An 18,835-nucleotide genomic window follows, 5' to 3' on the forward strand; every position below is an offset into this window, starting at 1 on the left:
GGACATTAAGTCTGCTATAGAGCTGCCGAGTGATACCTACTCCAGAAGGCAGATTTGGTGGCTCCAACAGGGGCAATTGTGGCCTGCTATTACTCCGATCACTATACTCGAACAGCTCCGAACGACCACTAAGCGTCTATTTGGAAGTGGCACGAAGGAGTGGATTCTTCACTTTGCCTTATCAATCACAAACTTGCAACGAAAGATGAGAATGCAGTCATATCAGCTTTCGAAAGAAAATGCTCGATACGAAGAAGAGAGACTAAACGTGGGGCATCGTAACTGGCGCGTCGAGGAGTACCCTGACTGGCTCCTGTTGGAGGTTGAGTCTAACCTACTTATTCGTGAAACTCAAGTCGAAGTCGCGTTAGCAATAATCGCACCGGAATCTCAAGCAAATAGTGTTCTTCAGTTGAACATGGGCCAGGGAAAGACATCTTGTATCATCCCGATGGTTGCAGTGCTACTCGCTGATAGCAAGAACCTTGTGCGAGTTTCCGTACCTAAAGCTCTTCTACATCAAACAGCGCAGCTACTCCATGGGCGCTTAGGCGGCCTTGTAGGTAGAGAGATTAGCCACGTACCATTTTCTCGAAAAACGCCAACCAAGGAAGATCACATAAAGCTATTCCATAGGATACATCGCGATATTCAGAGAAAACGTGGAGTGATGCTTTGCCTTCCTGAGCACCAAATGTCATTCATGCTAAGCGGCCTTCAGCGGGTTCTAGATCAGCGGATTCCCGAAGCTAGCATGATGGTTCGCGTGCAAAAGTGGTTACAATCCTGTGCCCGGGACGTACTGGATGAGAGTGACCACACATTAGCGGTAAAGACACAATTAATCTACCCATCTGGGTCGCAAATGTCTGTTGATGGACATCCACATCGTTGGATTGTAGTCGAACAGATCTTGGCTTTGATGGATATGCATCTATACGATCTTGCTACCAGTTTCCCCCAATCAATCGAAGTTGTAAGACGTTCGCACGGGGGTTTCCCTTTTGTTTTCTTCCTCCGGCCAGATGTTGAGGAAGAAATGATCAAGCGGCTCAAAGTCGACGTTTGCCGTGGTACCAGAGGTATTTTACCAATAGACACAATCGACCCGGCTGATCGTCTAGCCATTAAAGAGTTTCTCTCTGGCGGCAAGGTTCGTCCTTCCAGTTTAGATCGCATCAACCGTTTATGCCCAGATCGTCCACATATTCGACAGACAGTGCATCTACTACGAGGGCTTTTTATTCATCGCATTCTAATCATGGCACTCAAAAAACGATACGGAGTCCAATATGGATTACATCCCTCTAGGAAGCCTGTAGCGGTCCCTTTCCACGCAAAGGGGGTTCCAAGCGAGCAATCGGAATTTGGACATGTTGATGTAAGTTGCGCTCACTAATTTCCAGCTACCGTGCTGCTTGAAGATAGATTAGAGCTTCATATAAACCTATTTTATAACTACCTACTAATGTGGTTTAGGTGGCTATCCTATTAACTGCGTTGGCCTTTTATTACAGTGGTATTAATCTATCACAAACCCGCCAAGCTCTGGAGGCCGTCTTGAAATCAGACGATCCCGCTTCTGAATACGATAAATGGACCGAGGATGAGGCTTTCCCTGATTACTTGAGGGACTGGCACTCAATCAACGTTGACGACACTCAGCAGATGAGTCAGATTTGGAGTTGTGTTCGGTTCAAAGTTCCCGTGATCGACTACTTTATGAATAATTTTGTTTTCCCACCGTATGCAAACCAGTTCAGTTCAAGTTCGATTGCAATCCAACGGCTGGGACATACCCCTTTTCTCTCATGCACAATCTGATGTGTCGGTCAAGAATACGTCGCTGAGCAAGTCCCGAGGGCTTACAACTGGATTCTCCGGTAAGCTTCATAAACCTATTATTTCCTCTTTCCCCATTCTGTCAGCTCTACTGAGGTGATATGATATTTCTTTAGGTGCTAATATAATATTCTATACAATAGGCACAAACGACATCAAGTCGCTTCTACCACTTACTATTAAACAAGACGACTTACCCTCATTATCGCATACGAATGCAGAGGTACTCACCTATCTCCTGCAGCCACGGTCAAGGAAGTACGTTGTTATGGCTGATCATAATCAGAAGCGTCTCAGCGAGATCGCATTCTTGCAAATGCTTAGAAAGTTTAATGGCGGTATCCGTATCTTGATCGATTCTGGAGCCCAAATCCTCGAACAATCCAACAAGGAGCTGGCCGAGAATTGGCTCAGAATAGATGGAAGGGCAGCTGCCGCACTCTACTTCGACGGAGATAGCCCATTCATCCTTTCTAAGCAGAATACGAAGACCCCATTACTTGCCTCTCCCTATGCAGATAATCTTCAAGAAGTACTTGTATATCTTGACGAGGTGCGTTTACAAGTATACCGAATATTGAATATATCATCTAAATTCTCTCTCTTCACAGGCTCATACTCGGGGGACCGATCTCAAGTTCGGCCCAAAAGCTTGTGCAGCTCTCACTCTTGGCTTAGGCCAGACGAAAGACCATACGGTGCAAGGTGAGGCCTTTAGAATTATAAGCAATTTAGAAAGTATAACTAATGCAAAATACTTAGCTGCAATGAGATTACGGCAACTCGGAACGACACAGTCTGTTATATTCTTTGCGCCGCCCGAAGTTAACCAGAGTATTCGAGATTTATGTAGCAAAAAAGACGACCACCGAGTAGATTCATACGACGTGTAAGTTCAACCTATTTCCTCGCCACAATAAACCCTAGGCTTGTCGCCCGTATGATTAAGCAGAACTAACTCGGTGGTAGGATCCGCTGGCTCATCAACAATACCTGTGATGGAATCGAACAACTGCAGCCGCTATTCTACTCCCAAGGAACAGATTTCTGTAACCGGATGCAAGCAGCAGAGGATTTTCCAGATTTCCTAGTTAAGGACGAGGATAGGATAGCGTTCATTGATGCTGTTAAACATAAAGAACGGCAAACCCTGCAGCAGCTTTACGGCACTCAATCTAGAGCAAAGGCAAATGTATCGGTGAAAACAAATGCCAAAATTGCAAGCTTCGCTAAGGAACTCGAATCTCGCAAGAAAAACTTCCAGGACACTGGTCAGGCTGTTCGTGCTTCGGCCCTGCAAGAGGTAGAACAGGAGCGAGAGACCGAAAATGAGGTTGAGACGGTGCGCCAAGTCAAAAAGCCCATGTCGTACACAGCTCTCAAATTCCCTGGGCTCCATAGGGACCTAGAGACTTTTGCTAGGACAGCCAGGATTCCTGCCGGGTCGGATACTTTCGTTCATGTCATGCGAGCTCTTACGAGGACTGCGCTTGGTAGGAAACATAAGGTAAACCACGAAGTCAGCTCCTCCCAGCTATTTGTCTCGAGTGAATTTGAACGGACGGTTAAGTTGGTCTTTGAAGCGGCAAACGACAATTTTCTGGTAATATTCCCTTATTCTTTTATTTTACTAATCTTACTAACTCTTGAAAAATAGCGCCCTGTCCAGTGGATTCTTTATGCAACTTCTCCAGAAGCAGCAATTATTGTCACGCCCGAAGAAGCTGAGCATCTGATCCAGATCATCCAAGAAACAGAGAAAGAGAAACAGAGATGCCCAACTCGACTTCTAACATACGCAGCCCCTGTTACTCGACGGATGATGCATTTCAATAAGCTAAGCTTCTATTCTATGCCACCTCTTCCTCCGGACTGGAAGCCCTCAGAATGGATCACTACTGAGCTCGGATTCTTCGCCGGAAGATTATACTTCGAGTTCTCCGAGTACGATAGCATCTGTAGGATGCTGGGCATAGATGTGTCCAAGCCTGGGATTGATGAGTTTGACAGCTCAGAAACGGATACTACTGAGCAGCAGACAAGTTCTACCACTGAGAAGTCGAGTGTAGCGACGTCTCCAAGCTCCAACGAGGTACACAGAGTTATCGAAAGTCCACTAAATGAGAAGCCCCAAAAACCCAAGCGCTTAGATTCAACTCTCACGTCAAAGCCTTACACGTTCACACAGGAATACTTAGCTGTCCGGCGACGCGGGCAGGACTTTACGCATACCCCCATGGGATTCTTGAGCAGCGGGAAGCCATTAACCGAGGATAGTCCTTTCTTCCGTCGTGCGGATACTATCCGACGTAGTCAAGGTTTAGTACCCGTAGGAACAGCCCAGGCCGACGACGAAGAGGGAGATGCAGCGGAAGACATGATGGATCTAGGAAACTACGATCCTTCAGCAGAGGTTCAAGATGATGAAGAGCATATCACGATAGAATACGACGAGTCTGAATTGCACCCTGTAGGCGAAGAGGAAGATGACTCCAGCACCGAGGCTTTGGCTCCTGGAAAGGTTGATAGGCAGCGACCTACTAAGCTGAAGTCCAAACGAGGTGGATTTGCTATGAGTTAGGTTGAAGAAGTTATGATAGGATTTCTTTCTAAGTTTGCTTGGCTTGTTATGTTTGCGTTATGATGATGGAAAAAATAATGTGGCTATTAGCCTGTGTATATGTAGGACTAATTACGTTCTTGTTTCCTTCTCAAATTTACTCGTTGCTACTCGACCTAGTTTCTACGTATTTAATCAACTTCCCGAAGTTTGCGTAGCCTACACGTTCGTTTCTATCTCTCGTACCACATGCAGTGAATCGTCGTTTTACTTACGCAATTTCGAGTCACAACATCCCATATGGGAGGTGATATTATCCGAACTACCAAGGATTACTGAATATCATCTATATTTGACTCGGACAAACCTGGGTACTTGATACAATGAAGGTAACGAAATCATATCTGCGACACACCTTAGGTACTTATCTTGATAGATGCTAATAGATACTTTCTTCAGATCTTCATCTTCCTCCTTGCGCTAAGCGCCTACACGGTCGCCGCGCCACACCGGCCTCATTTCCAGGCAGAAGAATCAACCACCTACAGGCTCGACTGCCACTCTCCAAACACGACGAAGTGGTGCGAGAACAACTACCACGCCGGATGCAATAGCAACGGGACGCTACACACGGATAACGTCTTATATTGCGGCAGTAGAGTGTGTAAATGCGTTCAGTAGGTGATAAGTCCGTAGGAACGCGATTCATTCTGAGGACAGATGGGAGATGCGAGTAGCGATGAGAAGGGGGGGATGTGAAGGAGGAAGTTCGCATCGGATAGGATTTGAATTGCATGATGCATACCGGACTTTACATCTGGGAATAAGTCGCATGCTGATAATGATACACATTTGAAATAAATCTAGGTAATCCGCGGCGCGCAGCCACATATTGATAGTATCGAATTCGGAGACGTCATCGTAGCCAACGCGATGTTTCGGGGTCGCGGTAAAGCCAACATATGGCTCGTCCACGTACCAGTGAGCTTGGGTATTGTGTTTCTTATTCGTGATATATACTAGGTTTCTAGTCCGGGTAGGATTAGGATAGTTACATACCTGTGGTGAGGGCATCAAGGAGCTGGACAGAGTATTTAGGCGCGTGTTGGTCCGTGCTGAACCCATAATAATGTCTGCCCCCGCCGGACGAAGGCCGTACGACAACCGTCTCATCTATCCTAGCAAACAGCCATAGAATGCGCAACTCTAATTACATAGAGTTCTGTTTATCGTAGACTGTCGATCCGGATCGTTCCGCGTATTTCACAGGCTTCAGGACGACGATGTCTAAGACCAGGGTTTTGGCAATTTCCTCCGGTACCGAGTCTACCGAGTCCTAGTAAAGTGCCAGGCTTCGCGACACGTCTGTGCGGCGGCAGACGGATCTATGAATGTCTAGTCCCCGGCCTCCAGAGTGATATCTATTAAAAGATTTAGCATATAAGTAAAATAGGCTCCGCGGAAATATGTAGTCGTGTATGTCTAATCGGATATCCTTCGGTAAGCCTCTGAATAGGAGGGAATACCGCGTCCCGCATTTCCAACCTCCCGCGGATTAGCTGTTTAGAATCAAAATTTCGATCAGCCATTCCTAGAGGCTTTGAAATTTTAAGCATCTAAACTAGATATCAGGTATTCGTAAAGGTGATATCTTCAGGGGTTCGGGGCACGAGTGTGGCGTTGATCTTTAAGCAGTGATAGTTTTAACGCAACTGGGTTTATATTATTGACCGGTGTTTAATATTTTTTCTCTAATATTTACAGAGTCTCCTCAAAATTCACGTCTTAGTAAAATATTCAAGGCAATAGTATAACAAGAATTCTGTATGTAACCAGGAACTTTTAAGCAGTAGGAACCGTGGGTGGCTATCACAGAGACGTGACCTCTTTTGGGACCTCTTACTCGTCCAATTGCAGAGATAGAATTTCAGTGTTTAGTCTTGTATATACACTAGTACTTAGAAACAGCAGGTTACCAATTAGTATAGTCTTTCTCTTTCATCTTAGACCGTTGGATAGCTTAGCATCTCCCAGCCGTACGGCCCTAATCCTTTCGCCTAAACCGACACTGGTCGACTTCGCCGGCGGAAAGTTTCTATTCGTGTCGGAAGTCCATCTACCGGGACGCTCTGGCAGCAATCCGCTCGCCCCGAGCATGGTAGCTGGGTGGATATTAAGCCGGCCAAGCTTGAAGATGTATGTAGTGGTAGCAGTGGTGATCTTCTTTTCCCATAAAGGTCAAATAACCCCCGAGGACGCGAAAATCCAGGGCCTACCATCTCGCTTCCAACCTTCGCTCGCATTTGATATTCTTTGTCGAGTACGTACACGAGTTATCGGAGGCGGTCGAGCTACGATGACTATCAACCTGGTCGGCCCTAAGACAGCCTCCGCCCTCTTGAGCACGCTGCCCAGGGTTGTTGACAGTGGTATAGGGTGGCATAGCACGAGGTCTCGAATTGCTTTTTGAAGGAGAGGTCGGTGTGGGCGTAAGCTTACCGTATCGTTTGTTGCCTTCGGAGGATGTGCAGTTACCGGTCTGCGTACTAATTAACATATTTCGCGATGGTTTTGATGAATGAGACCGCCCAGAGCGCTACATATTGGCTTTTACGCACAATACCTCTGAAGTCGTTGGCTATTGAACGTCTATGGGCCGAAACTAGTCTCTTAGGAGCAAAATCAATGTCCGATACGGTTTCACTTCGGACGCATCTGTGTTACAATATTTAACACATTCAACTGTGTGCTAATATGCGAGATTCGCTTCAGGTAACCCTCAAAGCCGAGCTGCGGCTTTCCTCCTACCTAGGTACCATCTGCATAGTTTCTGATTCGATAAAGCAGGGTTGCTGGGAAGTTGTCAAATGCACCCCCATACCATCCCAAGCACCCCATGCGCCCGAGGAAAGTATAAAGAGAAACATCAAGCCCTACCAGTAGTGTCGAATTCTAGATAAAGCTACGATCCACGAGACTAATACAAGGACCTTTTCAAAGATACATAGGTAGTTTATATAAATACTTCTTATAAACCATATATTCTCGAAGAGATAATTTCGTAGATTACAACTCTGCTGCCGTAGTAAAACGTAGTAGAATTCATAGCAATCCGCCAATCAAAGGCAATAGAGGCCGACAGCCTATTACGACAACAAGCTGTTGCCACGGCAGGATAATGTAGTTGCTACCATGGTCCAAGATAACCAAAATATGATTTATTACCGGCCTTTGTTTTGAGAGCCAATCTCTATTTACCTTCGGTCTTGCTCGACTTACTACAACATCACTATCGCGCTTCCAGTCTGGCTTACTATGACTAGTTATTTCGGGAAATGCTTTATTCACCAACTATTTGGATGCTAATATGAGCTACTTCTACGATGAGTTGCCACTGTTGATATATAACCATCGTTAGTTCCAGACTCATAAGCGTCAAGTCCAATTCTCATACCAACCAGATTGACATCAAATAGTCATCAGAAAGTATCTATTGCTTTGGGGTTTCTCGTTCTCCTAGCAGCTTCAACCTCTGCGAAGCTCGAGAAGCGGCAAGGCGGCTATCCCGATACCTGCGGCGAAGTCAGAGACGACGCAACAATGAACCCTCAATACCTCACGGGAGACTGTGATGACGGCTACGGTTTTACTTACAAAACGCGCCTTGATCTGAACCTGTAAGCACTGCCTTTCTTCCAGCTGTAAACCCGCACCCTAATGCAATATCTCTAGGTGCTACTCCCGAACGAAGATGGCATCATGGTCCCACCGACAGGGGTATTGGGTTGAACACTTCGCAAAGCTACAGCCCCTGGTAGATTGCTTCATCGGCAACGGCTACGAACTCCCTCGAACCTACTACGCCTGTGACTGCATCGGTCCCCATGGTGGGAAGTTTACGCACAGTGGCGTCTATCTGGGTGAGCAAATCCTGCAAATCGTTCCATTCGCGTGAGCGATGACTGACGAGTTTTCGAAACAGATGAACTTATTTATAATGAAAAGGGGTACCTCAAGTGTTTCGATAACATTGGGGAGCTTAGGCCTTTTTAATCAAGGGTGTGGGATTCATGCCATTCCAAACTACTCTATTATTTCCTACCCTTATACCTGAATGTTACTTGCGAGGGGGTTACGTGACTCGTGATAGTATCAAGCCTACTTTCGATGGGATATCCCGTAGAGCTGTCTTGGATGAAGGCTTCAGATGTACACTTGTCTACCTAGATATGTCACAACGTCTAACGTGTATCACGGGTCCAGTAGCTCATAAATCTCGGTCTGTGTATTCATATTGGCCTGATCATTCTGCTTTATTACATTATGTAATTCTTAGCCGGGTGACTACCTAAATAGCCATTTACTCTAATGGATCAATATTAGCAAGCCTTTTCCGCATAAATTCTCTACATAGTTTTGTTAATATCAGAACAAGGTAGTAAAGAAAATATATTGATATAGAGATTGACAAATAAGGGCACCCATGAGCCAATACGTTGGTAAGGTGGCTTAGTAGGTGTGACTTGTTGTTGCTCAACAGGTTTTAACTGTTTATTAACTGTACTGAAACTTTGCCGGATAATTATTTGCTTCTGATTATTCTAGTATCTCTTAGATAATTGGAAATCATATGCCTCGAGTTTAACTCGCTTGCAAAAACTCGACATAACGAGCCTGCCGAAGGGAATTTAGGAGTGACCCCTATGTGTTACTATAGTCGTATAAAAATAACTTCAAGAAATAAACCCCAGTTCCTCGTCCTAAATTATAATATTGTACTACTCTTATCAGTATCATAGGTCATTAGTTGTCACCAAGCTAATGACTCTAGATATAAGTAGGACAGTACTTATCCTTACAAGTAGTACGATATTTTTTCACATCTATCAGCCCGAATTATCTTCGAATAACACTAGGATTCTAAATAAAATCTATTAGACATGTACTAGTTAAATACTTGTTAAAATGAAAATTCGTAGTAAATGTTTTAGAGGATGTTGAGCCTCGCATAGACAATCTTAAATTTTCTCTACACTCAACGCCACGAAGCATCGCGAGGGCTCACTCACACCTGCTGCGCGGCTGGTAATATTGGCGGACGCTTGCCAGTGCGTGACAGCCCCTCGCTGTCGCTGCCACTCGATCTTCTGGTCTCTAAGCAACGAAGTATATCCGGCAAAGTACCGGCCCAGGCAACAAGACATATATATCTGAATAAACTGCAAACGTTCAGCCGACCCCGCAAAAAGGAAGTATCCCTGGGTGACTGGAGGCTAGAGAAAACTGCACCGTGGTGTCATATGCTGGACCGGTATGCCCGTGACTTGACAGTACGACATTTACAAAGTAGTTTTTCGTAGGTTCTGTGTTCAACACACAGGCCGAGCTTTTTTTGCAATTCTTTTTATTTTTTATTTTTTGCTATCCCCCTTTTTTTACATTAGAACTGAGTGCCTCCTCTCTACATTTTATTAATATGCAACTATCCTTACGGCCTAGAATTTAATCAAATATGCAAATGCCTTTCTGTGCAGCGCTATAATATACCAGAAGTCAAATCTGCATTCGCCTCATAGTAAATTCGAATCCCTCCTTAATATATTGTGCGATCTATGGCAAGAAGAATAGGTAAGATTTACGATCGATAGCATATCGACCTTGCCCTAACACTATTGCATACAATTTACAGAGGAGTCATCTTGCTTGCCTACTGTACTATGGATCACCCATGGTAGACAAATCCTTATCTCTTTCTCACGAATTCCGGAAGTCGCGTTGGGATAAGCTGTGACGTGCATTAGAATAACTATGTCCTGAATATGGAAGTAGAGATACGATTGCATATGAACGATGCGGTAGGTACTGGTTAAGCAGAAACACCAACCGCCGTCATTACCAGTCAACCTTTCTTCCACCCTAGATCATCAACACAACTTGGAACAACTGTCATTTTTAATTCCTATTCCAATAATCCACATGCCTACGAGTAATATGTCCGTATAGCATCAATTTTACATCCTAAATTTAACTATACCTTACGCAAACGACTCCTAGCTACACATAATTAACTTTTTATACACGACGCTTCTAAGTAACCATGTCGTCTTCACACGGGAGAAGTATCGAGCAATACTACCTCACCAGGGAGCCCTTCTATAACGGACCCTTGTGGTTAGACGATATGCTGAAATACATGGAAGTCGAGAACGCCACAGAGACGAATGTATGGGAAAGCCTCTTCGTCAACTTGGGGCGCCCGCACCGTCACGTCATATAGCATATCCCTACCCAACTTCGCCTACGTTATCCATTCGGTCACTATGGGCCTTATGCCACAGCCAAGAATGAAACATAGAGACATGATAGTCGACAACTACAAGGCTGCAGGAGGGGACTTGGCTACTTTTCAACGGATAGGCATCAGCTTTATTACCAATACGTCAGCCTATGGTTGTATCGAGGCTGCGTTTGCTGCGAGAGGATTACAATTCCCAGATAAGGGCTGTATGGTAATCAATTTGGTACGCAACCCCTTTTCCTTTCTATAGCTTTTCGTTTCTCATCTAACCTCACGTACCATCGCTAATATTCATCCAGTAAGTACAAAAGCCCGTCTAACTCGCACTCTTACCATATAACCCCTATACGGCCCGTCAGGAGCACTAAGACATAACATAACAGCGAGCCCGACAGTATTGGCTGGTCCAAACTCGTAAACGGAAACCCGTTCCTCGAGGGCCAGCAGAAGATGCTTAGGGAATACGCAGAGAATCACAACACGCGCGGATCAAAAAGGTAACGATTGCCGCAGACGAGAAACCCGGCATGATCGAAATGAACCTCCTATTTATGGTAACACATCTAACACGCGATGGGGAGGTTGCACAGGCGGCACGCAGCAAGAGATACCTTCGCCAGACACTCAGAAAAAGATTCAACCCTGGGATTGGTATATAGGTGATTTAAAAGAGTTAGAGAGCACCGAATAGCTGTTAGATGTAGAGGAGTCGATATGCTTACCATCAGCGTTTATTCTGTAGCGTAGTATCATAGGATAGACAGTATGTGTAATTCGACAATATCCAAGCGAGAATATAATATACGTATATTTTCATGATTCTGTGTTAGATATTTCAGTGAAATTCCTTTAGAATCCCAGAACGACACAAAATTTATCATGTCCAAGATACATATTTGGCTATTTCCCCTATCCAAGAGCAGGTCTAGCTAAAACATCACTGAACTCTACACGAACTTCAAAACTTTACCTCGGAAGCGGCAACGCCTTCTGCAACCTCAAATCCCTCGAACTCGCCCCGACATATGCTGTCTTCGGATACCCAGTGAGACGCCAATCTTCCTCCTCGGAGCTCCAATTGCTCAAGTCACGATAAGTCACATTAAAAACCACCGTCTTCGTCTCTTCCGGCTCGAGGTATATCTCGTCGAAACCGCGTAGCACGACATTTGGTTCCGCCGGACCGCCATGCGAGATGTACTAGCAGACACATTAATTAGATGTAACTATCGACAAGATTATACGGGGATCGATCACTTACAAGCTGTGGGATCTCAGTCCCAGCTACCTCTCCGCTGTTAGTGATATCTGCACTAATAACATAGAGTACCTCGTATAACTCAGGATTTCCACCTGACGGACCTCCCGCCGGCAGGATCGGCTGCGCAGAAGCATTGTGGCCTCCCGGGGGAATCTCAGCGGTTATGTTTGGGATCGTCGGGTTATTGATATACGGATAAATGAACCTCGGTATCTTGGAGAAGCCCTCGGGGGTAATCGCATTCTTCGGGTCTAAATCCAACTCGCCGTACGTTGGTGCCGGGGGCGTGGTTCCATATGCTGGTGTATATACTCCTGGGTCGTGGTGAACTGCTGTCAAATTCGAGTACGTGAAGTTGGTGTAACTAAGTCCGAAGCCGAATTCGAAGCTAGGTTCGATCTCCTCTCGGTCGAAGTATCGGTAATCGATGAAGAGGCCCTCTGCGAAATCCTGCTGTGGCTCCATCGAGGTAGAGTTGAACAGGATAGATACTCCCCAGTCTTTCGCCCCTTTGCCCCAGGTAAAGGGCGTTCGACCCTGCGGGTTAACCTTTCCGTACAACACGTCCGTCAGCGAGTTACCCGACTCCTGACCCGGGAGACCAGCCCATAGGATGGCAGTCACGTTTGGATTCGTCTTGATATGATCGATTAGAACCGGGCCGACACTGTGAATAACAACTACAGTATTAGGGTTAACAGACGAAACTGCTTCAATCAATTCATCGCCACCTTTCCAAAGCGTAAGATTATTACGGTCTCCGAAGTTACCGTCCAACGTCGTATATCCCTCTCCCGAATCAGCATTAGCGAAGACAATCGCAACAGAGGCATTACTTGCAGCCGCTTTGGCAGCATCAAGATCGAAATTCCCCTTTACATTCGTGAATACTGTACCATCGGCCTCCGCCTGCTTCTCAAGCGCGGTGGCCGGCGAGATCAAATAGGGGTATTCGGCCCGTCGCCGAACCCCAGCCCATCGCAAGCGTCCCGTTATTGCAAATCCGGTCTACGCAACCATTCGGCCCATCGGGGTTATCCTGCGCATCTTCCCCAATCACAGCAATACTCTCGGGCTTAACCAAGGGTAAAGCTTTCCCAACATTCTTAAACAGTACCGTCGCCTTTGCGCCCATCTCGCGGATGAGCTCTCCATGGTCGGCCTGCACGTCGACATGATAATTCACCGTCGTGTTTCCCTGCTTCGCAGCCCAATACTGGTAGCCAGTGGTCTCGTTCGTCCAGGAAGAGTAGTTAATATCGACCTGCTTCGTGTCCCGCCCTACCTTGTAGAAAGCAGCCATAATACGAATAACCATGTCGTCGAGTCGCCACTGTGGAACCGCACCGCTAAGCACCGCTTCAGTCAAAGCGCCGCCCCAGTACGATCCGTACGTGCCCGCGCCGAACCCCTCCCCAGGCATCGTCATATCCAAGCCAGCGAGTGCGCTAGCAACACCACTGTGCTGCGCGCCCCAATCGGTAACAACTACATCAAAGTCCAGTTAATCACACGTGTTTCCATAACCTTTAAATTGCCGCTGTTAAACCCCCTTAAAAACTTCCCAAAAGAAGACGACTCACCGAACCCCTGAAACCCAAGCTCGTTCTTCAACAGCTTATTCAACACATACGAGTTCTCGCACGCATAGCTATTATTGATCTGATTATACGAGCACATAACACTGCCCACACCCGCGCGCACCGCGTCCGCGAACGGCCACAGGTACACCTCATGCATAGTCTTATCATCAAGATTAGAGCTGATGCCGCTGCGGAAGTGTTCCTGCTCGTTAAGGACATAGTGCTTGACGCTGGCCACCACGCCCGCGCTCTGCGCCCCGATGATCGTCTCGGCGACTGCTACGCCGGCGAGGTACGGGTCTGGCCCGAAGGCTTCGAAGTTGCGGCCGCCGCGGGGTCTCGGCCTAGAGGGCCGACTACGGGACCTAGGTGAACGTCTAGATGGGGGGGTTTAGAATTAATTTACTTGCTGGTAGTGAGGTGAGAGAGAAATGAGCGCTTACCAACGCCTTTACCGCTGAATTCTTGTCCAATCGCCTCGCCCCGTTTCCGGAGTAAAGATCGCGACCATGTTGCCGCTGCGCTGATGCCAGCCGGAAACACGGAGTTGAGATCGGCTATCGACAATCAGGTCTTCGTTAACACATACTCTCCTAGCCAAAAAATGAAATACGTTTCTTCACGCTCCTTTTATTCGCCTCTTCAGCTAGAGATATATGCCAACTTACTATACCGAACCCCCACCGGTCCATCCTGCAAGCACAGATGGCGAAAATTGAGTCTTGGCACCGACCCCGTATTCCCCGTACATAAATCCGCCTGATTACCAGTCCCGGTCGTCAAGTTAACCTTTTCAAGCAGCGTAAGCTTGCTAACGAACTCCCTAGCCTTCTCGTACGCTTCGTCCCATCCCGGACCACCAGTTCCCCACGGCGAGGGGTACGAAAGCTCGAATGTGGCCTTCTGAGCACCGCCGAGGGTAGCAAGGGAGACAAGAACCGCCGCTGAGATTCGCATCGTGCTTATTTCAAATTTTCTCCTTCTCTATCTACGACCTCAATAAGGGTCTCAAAGGGTATTATGAGGTTCAGAGAATAGTAGAGATGAGGGTAGGGTTGTTATTTCATATTCGAGCTGCCCGCAATCACATCATTCGAATCTATAAGCGGAGCCAATTACCGCATATATATGCCATAGACGCAAGGTCCCGCTGGAGAACAATATACAAATAAACAGAGCAAGCTCTCGGTTCACTTGAACCGAATGTTGTATTGCCTGATTGAGTCGTTCATTTGCGGCAGAATGCAGGAGATCTACCGTCGGAGGATAAAATCAAAGGTTGGAGCATGAGCCGCATCTCCAAATTGACATTTTCTCAGGGTGAGCTATCATACTGTAATAAGATTCAATAAAATAGCAGTAGTAGCTATGAATCCTCAAAATCCACACATCGCCGATGCTTTTGGGAATATCTTTACCAGCCTATTCTCGTAACTCCAACGTACCTGATAACTCAAGTCCAAACCGCAAAGTTAGGATATAGAAAAACATGCAATCTACGAGAACTTGCCCACAACGCTCCCAAAAATCATCTTTCTTTTCTGTTGGCTGACGTACTTACTAACATCATCAGCCCATCTTTGGCTACTATCTGCGGCGGAATCCAGACTGTCGTTCATGAGGTTCAATTTCTCTGTACGCTCATTCAGTTGCCTGGTGAGATAATCGCCCCAACCCTCTTGACTACCGGATCCTGAGCCGGGGCCCGCTCCTAGATCTCGTTCGATCGCCGCCGTTGAAGCGTTCATGCGCTTACTAAGAGGTCGATCGGGGCCACCGATCAAAAGGTCCAGGTCTGCCGGTGTGACATATTGTGTGCCCGAGATCCATTGCACATTTGAAATTGTCGGCCTCGGGGGTATTTCGAGGTTAGGATTTATTAACTGATCAGCCGTATTCTCCAATGGTAAACCTGTACCCCACGCCTGAAGAATTGCAAGTTCGGATGGACTTGTCCAGCAGAATAATCGCCATCCTCCTGTCACTATCGCATCGCTAGATCGGCTACCATCCATCATAGGAAGTTGATAGCTTCCTAGTTCCTTGAGTCCTGGTAGGCTAAAAGCTCTCGTCGTCAGGTCTCCAAATACACCAACCAAGGCCATTCCATGCAATTCGAATTCGGTCACCGCAGCGGCATTGCAAAGGTAGTCGTCGAATGATTTCGAGGCCCCTTTAGCCGTTGCCGGCTTGAAAATCCGAGCTTCGCTTTGCGTAACTAAAATATAATTAGCATTTGTACGAATACTACCCTATATTGGTTAGCTTACCAACTACGAGTAGGCCGTTAACATGTTTTCCTTCTCTGAGCCCAGCGACAGCTTGGCCCGTAGCAAGAGCGGGCTTTCCATCCGCCGCGACGATAGGGCATATAGATACTACCTTGTCGTTTAGGTGTGCAACACCTGCTGGTGTAGCAGTATATCCCGTACTTGACGGTAGTATCTTGAAGGTAATGACCTTTCCTAAGTTTGTGCCAACGAAGCAGCATATGCTGGAATATTTGTCCTCGTCAAGAGTCATAACACCAAATTCAATCACCACGGGCCATTCTTTAGCCATCGACACGCTAGACCGGCCTTTGAAAAATGACGCACGTTTTTCACGTTTAACAAATTCTGTCATCGGCGCTTGGAAGATGACCGTAGGCCCTCGAAGATCAATGATGCTTACGAAGCCATTCTCGGATCCAACAGCAAGGAAACCTGCGTCTGAAGCCTTTATAACGCTGATTGGACCCTGCATCATTTCGTATAATGATAGCGGCTGAAGTCCACTCTTTAGAGACGGCTCAGCTCTGGTGCTAATATTGGTGATGCCGCCAGGGTTTGATTCTATGTGTTGATCGGGAGGTTTCCCAAAATACGGATTACCACCCCATCGGTAGATGACAACTTCACCCTTGCTTGTACCAACAGCGAATTCGCCGGTGGTAGAAGCCATAGTCATAGCCGTAATTTCTACATCCTCGTAGCGGTCAAGAGCTCTAGCGACATCAACTTGAAGCTGGGACGAATTTTCGATCTCGTCACCGTGGCCCACGTCCCAAATTCGTACCGTGCTATCTGCGTGTGCAACTTGAATGATAGTTCGCCCCTCGAAACGCCGGCGTGGTCGTGGTGCCTCGGCACCTCCTTTCAACAATGGCTCACCCTGGTTCCTACTTTCGACCATTCCAAGCCACCTCCCTCGATCGAGTATAGTAACTCCAAACTTCGTCGCGAATGGGTGGGCAAACGATACGGACGGATGAAGCTGATTTGTTGGGGAAATAGGATAGCCACTCGGGAAACTCAACGTGAGGATTTCTCCCGATGAGAGTAGAGTCATGATAGCAATAGGGTCCTGAGCACCGGCAAAATGAGGTGACAGGCGTTGAATCAAAAAGAAATTTGCAATTCCAACTCCAGCCGGCGTCTGTATAGTATCATGGTGCTTACCTTTCAGGTAATCTGACAGGATCTGCCACGACGAAGTTGCATAATTAGGCGTAATTCCAAGGTCGATAAAAGTTAGACCATTTGAGGATTCATCCAGCTTCCGGCCACCTGCGATGAGCAAGCCGCTGTCTTCTGGATTCTGCTTGCAGCACCAAGCAATGCGAGTGTACGGGTGCTTGGGGCTTGAGGAGCCTGGATTTGGCACAGGTTGGTTGATATTGATATCATAGAGAGTCCGCGCCAATACCACGCGCCCATCTCTCGGATCCCAGAATACCAAGCTTCCATCATCATGGGCAGTCAGTATAAACGTTCCAGTAGGATGCCATAACGCATCGGTAACCTTTGGTTTCCTCGTAGATTCGACAGCCTGACTTGACCCTCCGGGAGCTCCTGGGGGTAGCTGATACTCAAAGAATTTGGTCGGAATGTTCTGCTTGAACGAGTAGACCACTATACCATGCGTGTAAGCAATTAACAGCTTACCTATGTCGCGCGGGTGCAGCTGCATGGAGACTAGAGCCACCGCCCTAGCTCTAGGATCGTTTTCAGTCCATAGGTTAGGAATTCGAAACGGTGCCATACGTTGTCGGTCAATATCATATGTATGTACCTCCCCCGTTTGCGTGCCTAGAAAACACCAATCCAATACGGGGTCAGTAATCATACAAGAGACAATTCCAGGCACACGAAAGCCAACGATCTTCTTGCCAGTATCTAGATCCCATATGACAACCTCGCTTTTTAGTGTCTAGGCTCACCAAGCGATTATTGGTGAATTGGATATCTGAAAAGGAACATGATCTTGATGGAACAAGAAGTTTCTGAACACGGCTTTGGCCGAAGACGTATATCTTCCCACTACCATATTTAGACTCATTCGTTCCAATGGCAAGAAGAGATTGGATAGGTTCATAGGCGATGCAACTAAATGAATGGAATGAATATAGTTAGCCAACCTCAGTATCTATAAGATATAGTAGTATGAATGACATTATGATGACGAAAAGCAGCGTAAGAATTGATGGCGTACCTGATCTGAGAATTAATACCGTAACGCGCGCGATCGTCGGGTATGAAAGAGCCTGGGATGATGTTAGCAGACAGGTCATTTTGCATACCTGCCTGTCGTCCTCGAAGAAAAGAGGCCATTATTTTTTTGATAGAAATAATGAACCAGACTATAATTTAGAATAGTCTTCTTATATCTATCGCCTATCCCAAATTCCTCTAGTTAGAAGTAATTAGAAAAGATAGGAGAGGAAGTTTGTCTGCTAATAAGAAACATACGTCATTGGTGTTTTACATAATGACACCCGGCTGCCCGGCACAAAGCCCCACATAAACTGAAGAGATGAGATCCGGCCACGTGATTCAAGTCACCTTCCACGTGCTTTACCTTGACTTGGCACTTCTTAATTATCATCTCGTCTACAACTTACATACATATAAGTAATATCTCCAACTAATATCTCCAATCAGATCAAATGCTCATCTCTTATTCACTTTATACTAGGAAAAGAAGTAGATACCATCACTACTACTTCCATACTTTCCAGTCTCAAGGCATCACCACAAATAATAGCTACAATCAAAACACCAACTCAGACTTGCCGTATAGTTAACCTAAAAAGTCAATCTTACCAGATATTATTTCCCCTTTTCAAAATAAACTCCCACCGATATAACCGAAGCCACAACTAAGTGATAGTTGAAGCTGTTTGGCCTTGTAGATCCCCCGAACTAGCCTGCTATACAGCCTAGAGCATCAACCGAGTTTGATGCTTTGCAGCCCTCCTTGGTTCTGCTCCCAGATGGCTTTAGGTACTCGCCCCACAGCCTTTCTTTCCA

At 46.4% G+C, this 18,835-nt stretch overlaps 3 protein-coding genes across 3 annotated transcripts; 1 reads left to right on the top strand and 2 right to left on the bottom strand.

Annotated features, from left to right (window-relative positions):
- Positions 1-205: 205 nt before the first annotated feature.
- On the top strand, positions 206-4,423 carry GL218_04957 (uncharacterized protein; the record flags this gene model as incomplete). Its single annotated transcript, XM_033581589.1, has 7 exons — positions 206-1,381; positions 1,480-1,672; positions 1,986-2,395; positions 2,454-2,547; positions 2,605-2,731; positions 2,812-3,445; positions 3,500-4,423. 7 exons carry the CDS (start codon positions 206-208, stop codon positions 4,421-4,423), a joined length of 3,558 nt encoding a protein of 1,185 aa, XP_033435331.1.
- Positions 4,424-11,666: 7,243 nt separating this feature from the next.
- On the bottom strand, positions 11,667-14,501 carry GL218_04958 (putative beta-glucosidase A; the record flags this gene model as incomplete). Its single annotated transcript, XM_033581590.1, has 6 exons — positions 11,667-11,900; positions 11,962-12,969; positions 13,022-13,449; positions 13,545-13,900; positions 13,951-14,101; positions 14,294-14,501. 6 exons carry the CDS (start codon positions 14,499-14,501, stop codon positions 11,667-11,669), a joined length of 2,385 nt encoding a protein of 794 aa, XP_033435338.1.
- Positions 14,502-15,040: 539 nt separating this feature from the next.
- On the bottom strand, positions 15,041-18,136 carry GL218_04959 (Lethal(2) giant larvae protein like protein SRO7; the record flags this gene model as incomplete). The annotated part of the gene is made up of 4 exons (XM_033581591.1): positions 15,041-15,762; positions 15,815-17,735; positions 17,800-17,911; positions 18,018-18,136. The coding sequence occupies 4 exons, from the start codon at positions 18,134-18,136 to the stop codon at positions 15,041-15,043; spliced, it is 2,874 nt and encodes a 957-aa protein (XP_033435339.1).
- Positions 18,137-18,835: the final 699 nt, after the last annotated feature.

This window comes from Daldinia childiae (assembly GCF_008694065.1).
Source record: "Daldinia childiae strain JS-1345 chromosome Unknown Scaffold4, whole genome shotgun sequence".
NCBI lineage: Eukaryota > Fungi > Ascomycota > Sordariomycetes > Xylariales > Hypoxylaceae > Daldinia > Daldinia childiae.